The following is a 4,616-nucleotide window of genomic DNA, read 5'->3' as shown; positions in this document are numbered from 1 at the left end:
CAGTTGTTTATCAAACCCCCGGCCAAAAAAAAAAAAACAAACCAAAAAACCACAAAAAAAGCAAAAAAAACCCAGGGCACGGCAGGGCTGGTGGGGGGGAGGAGGCAGTTTTTGGCTTCTGTGCTTGGCCCTTACCTGTGCTTGGCCCTTACCTGTGTGGAGCTGGGAGTCCCCGCTCGCGGCCCCGTCTCGCTCCGAGCAGGCGCCAGGGGAGAGGGATGGGGAGGAGAGCGAAAAGCGTTAGAGAAAATGAGCAAGGAAGGCGGCAGCGCCTGCGTGGCTCCCGGCTCCGGCATGCAGCTTACTTAAGTTAAAATAAAAAATAAAAATTAAAACAAACAAACAAAAAAAAAACCCATTTAAAAATATTCAACCACATTTATGTGTCTTAATCTGCATTTTAAATTAATCTGGTCAATCAATAGAAAATAAGTATGTATAATTTTTTTTCTCCCTATGTACACATATATATTTATATATGTATATATATAATATATATAGATATATAAAACCCAGCCAGGAGTCCCTGTTTTGCCGTCGTTTCCCCGGGGAGGCGGCAGCTCCCTTCTTCGAAAGGAAAAAATCCTTCAGCGGGGCTTGTGCTCCTGCCCCCGGGGCGGCTGGCCCAGCACTGCCAAGCTGCATCATTTTTTTAAGCTGGGGGGGAAAGGAAAAAACCCCCCCCGCCTACTTACTGTGCGTAAAGGGAAGCGTCTGTGCGAGGCTTCGCTAGGTAGCAGCCTGAAACGCCGCCCGGCGAGCACACAGGGAAAGCAAAAAAGAAACAGCAACGTGCCCAGCAAGGCAAAGCTGGGGGGGGGCAACGCCAGCGGGCGATGCTCGATGCCAACAAATGGAGGCACCGGCCGCCCGCGCTGGCCACGTCCCGGCCACCAGCCCTCCCGCCTGCCCCGGAGAGAGGGGGAGAAAAGCACGTGTAGCCCCCGGCCTCCGAAAAATCCCACCTGGAGCAAACACCCTTAAAAGGGGGGCAGAGCTGGGGTTTATCTGTTGAAGTGCTCCCATTTTGAAGTGCTCCCGTGTTTAAGCTTTTCAATTAATAGTTTCAATTCTTAATTTTTTCAACTTTTAAGCTTCTCCATTTTTAAGCTTTTCAATTTTTAAGCTTTTTAATGCCTTTAAACCTTCCTCTAAAGCTCTGTTTTTCCGAGCTTCTCCCCAAGAGAAGCCCTGGCACGGGTGCCCACGGTGCGGAAGGAAGCAGCTCCGCTTACCCTCCTCCAGGGATAGATGTAGGCGATGTCCATCAGGGTGTAATACTCCTTCAGGGGCTCATCTTCGTAGAGGACTTCCACCTGGCACAGGGGACAGCGTCAGTCCCCCGGCACGGGGGCAGAGGCACCGCCACCCCCCCGGAGCCGCTCATCAGGGCTTTGCCGTCCCCCGAACCCCCCTCCCAGGGCCAGGAGCTGCCAGGGCTCTTGGCACTGCCCTTGCCAGAAGCCGGAGCAAGTTCAGAGCTTACATGCAACGCACCATAAGGGCCGGATCCTGCCCCAGCGCCCACCCGCTGATGCCTGGGCTGCCGCAATATTTGGGAGCTGGCAAAGCATTTGCAGCAGGGGATGTGACACGGGAGGGCCAAACCGGCATCGGCCCCTCCGAGCCCACCGGAGCGCACCGAAAGCCGGGCAGTGAGAGGACCCCGGGCACACGCTCACCTTGTACTTGCTGGGAACGTCCATCTTGTTGCGGAGGAACTTGGCCAGGTGCATGACGGTCATGGCGGCGGGACAGCGCAGGAACCGCACCCCGTTCTTCTGGGCAGGCAGCGGGAGGGGGCCGGGGGGAGAGGCGTTGCTGAGAGTCCGCCGTGCAATTAATGGGCAGTTCCCACCTCCTTCAGCGGGCGGTTTGGGGTGCCCTCCCGCTCCCCTCCCGCAACCCAAAAGCCCTGGAGGCAGCTGGACACGGAGCTCTCCGTGCCATGGTCCCACCACACTCACCTTCTCCTTCTCCAGGTCCCCGTTCTCAACGGTCCCTTTCTTCTCCTCTCTGGGGGGAGGAAAGCAAACACAGGACAAAGTTTACGGAGGAATAAAAAGGCGGAGAGAAAAAAAAAACCAGCAGAAGGGCTGTCCACGGAGGGGCTACAAGGGGGAACATCCAGTGACCTTCAGCCAAGCTCTGGCTTCACCCGCCCCAACCACACACACGCCCAAGCTGCTGCGTTTCGAATCCAGCACACTCCAACCACTGCCCAGGCTGCCGCCTTCCCTGCCGCCCGCTGAATCCCTGCTCCGGGTACCGGTGACATCCTTGGAAGCCGGCACCGGCACTGGGGACGTGGCAGCCCTTGGGCTCTGCTGCCTGGGAAGGAGTCTTCCCCTGCCTGCTCGGGGAGCGGCGAGGGGGGGCCCCCCCTGCCGTAGCAAGCCCCCACGGAGGGTACAGGATGGGGGACCAAGGCAGATGGGTTTTGGGTGCTCCTCTGCCCATTCAAGCACCCCAAGAGATGCTGAGCCGTGAGCAGGGGCTGCGTCAGCCATCACCACCCGGAATCTCAGCTCCGTCTCCCGAGTGGGAAGGGAGGGTGAGAGTTTATTCACAACCCCCAAACCCAGGCAGACGCAGAGCCAGCAGCCCGAAAACGATACCTGGAGCCTTCATAAAACTCTATGGACAGGCTGACGATCTCGTCGTCTGTCAGGTTCCCCTTGTCCTGCTCGGAGACTTCCCCGCGATCTTCGTTGGACCCGTTGGGAACTGCGGGAGCAGAGGGAGGTAGAGGCTGAGCTGTTGCGGGGGGCACAGCCAGGGTGAGGGGGGGTCCCTGGGGCTGACACTCACCCTCTGCCATGGGGTAGGCTGCGTAGAAGTCGCGCCGCCTCTTCATCTCATCTGCGAGAGAAGGGAGGAAGAAGGTGAGGGGGGAAAAAAATCACACCAAGGGGGAGATGGGTGAAAAGAGAGGGGAGCAAGAGGAAGCCCCGGATTGCCGAGCGCCTGCTCCCCGCCGGCAGCTCAAGCACGAGCCGCCTGATGCAGACGGACCCGTGGGAGAGCAGTCGCTTTAGCAAGAGCGATCGAGTCGTACCAGTAAAACCCTCGGAGCGGCTGCAAATCCGCTGCTGTGGGAATGCCTGTATGGCGGCTCGACTGTCCTCAGTCTTTCCACACCTGCAGACCCCCACACTTTTTCCCCCGAGGATGGGCAGGCACTTGGAGAGCAAATCCGTGGCTCCTGCTCCCAGCTTTGCTTTTCGTGGTTCCCCCCAGCAGCAGCCCCTGGGCTGCCGGAGCGCGGGATGGGCCCTATCCGGACAGACCCATCCCTGTCCGTTCACACCATGCATTTTCCTGCTGTCCCCGTTACACGGGCAGGGGCGTGCGTGAGCAGCGCGAAATCCGGGGGCCCAGTTTCACTGGTGGGTGGGAGCGAGTTACAAACAACCCCAAACCCACACAGTTATAACTGTCCATGGCTGTACCTTTGAAAAGCCCCGGGACCAGTTTGTACACTATGTCCTGTAGGGTTTTGTCCGACCTGGGGGGAAAAAGAAATAGGAAAAGAGAGAGAAATCAGCTGGATGGGAGCGGCTGGCTTCCCCGGGCTCTGCCTTGCACCATGCGTGCCCCGGCCAGCTCCAACGCCGCCTCTCCCCATCTCCCTCCCAGGGAAACTCCCAGCACAAAGCCCCAGCGCCCCGTCCCACGGCGATGCCACAACCCTGTCTCGCAAGCAAACCCATGCGCCCTCGCGCTCACACCAAAGGGTTAACTCTGGAAAAAGAAAGAAAACCATTTCAAAAATCCTTGCAATTGCTAGGGATGATGACAGCAGGATTTTGGGGCCAGGATCCTTTTCAGTAGTCAAAACGATTACAAAAACACCCCGAGAACTCACCAAAAAAAAAAAAAATTATCTGAGATCAGCAAATGTTTCTGCAAGTTTTAATTTGCTTCTAATTTTATTTTCGGATTCGGCTGCAGCCCAGGGCTCAGGCTTTGATTTCCCCCTGTTGTAAGTGTGGCAGGACAGCACCCGCTGTCAGGTTGTTGTACAGGAAAGCAAAGCGGATTCCCTGAAACGTGAACGTCTCAGGGTAGGATCTTCTAAAGCACTCGAGGAACTGGGGAAGCTCAAGTCCCATCCTCAGCCCAGAGCCGGGAATGGGATTTTGCTTGGGCTCGGGACCCTACAGGCACAATTTAAAAGCAGCAGCTCAGCCAAATAAAAAAAAAAAATCTCAAAGCAAGAGCAGTGGGACTGGTGAAAAGTAAATGATATCTGCAATTATTTCCATTTTAATAATAAGGCCTTTCTTTTAAAGAAAAACAAATGACCGTACCCTATATTATTTTTAGCCCAGCCATGCCTTTCATCCCTAATTCCTCGGTGATGTCACTCTGGTTCACGAGGCCCCGCTGTGATTTTATTTATAATACATACCCAGAGAATTTGCTTTATAATTTACAGCAAGCTAATGAAAAAGCAACCTCAGCCGCTTGATTGGCAGCTTAATTACCAGCCGGTCGCTGCTCTTGCATGAGTCAACCCCGTTCAGCCCAGCGGGGTGGCGCTGGGTGGGGGCCAGGGTGCCACGGGGGATGCGGTGGCCACGCGGGGGGAGCGCCCTCGGGCCCGCGCACCC

The 4,616-nt window shown here is 56.2% G+C and overlaps 1 protein-coding gene across 1 annotated transcript in view; it reads right to left on the bottom strand.

The window, feature by feature from the left end:
* Positions 1-4,616, bottom strand: part of PCGF2 (polycomb group ring finger 2) — a 7,701-nt gene that overhangs the window by 1,542 nt on the left and 1,543 nt on the right. Inside the window, exons 3-8 of the mRNA XM_009637036.2 lie at positions 3,453-3,508; positions 2,812-2,862; positions 2,619-2,727; positions 1,968-2,016; positions 1,683-1,781; positions 1,236-1,316 (exon numbers count right to left, since the gene is read on the bottom strand). Coding sequence (XP_009635331.1) covers positions 1,236-1,316; positions 1,683-1,781; positions 1,968-2,016; positions 2,619-2,727; positions 2,812-2,862; positions 3,453-3,508 — 445 coding nt within the window. The remainder of the gene's footprint in view (positions 1-1,235; positions 1,317-1,682; positions 1,782-1,967; positions 2,017-2,618; positions 2,728-2,811; positions 2,863-3,452; positions 3,509-4,616) is intronic.

This window comes from Egretta garzetta, unplaced genomic scaffold (genome assembly GCF_000687185.1).
Source record: "Egretta garzetta isolate BGI_Z169 unplaced genomic scaffold, ASM68718v1 scaffold324, whole genome shotgun sequence".
In the NCBI taxonomy this organism is placed as follows: domain Eukaryota; kingdom Metazoa; phylum Chordata; class Aves; order Pelecaniformes; family Ardeidae; genus Egretta; species Egretta garzetta.
This window is presented reverse-complemented; position numbering and strand designations above follow the sequence as displayed.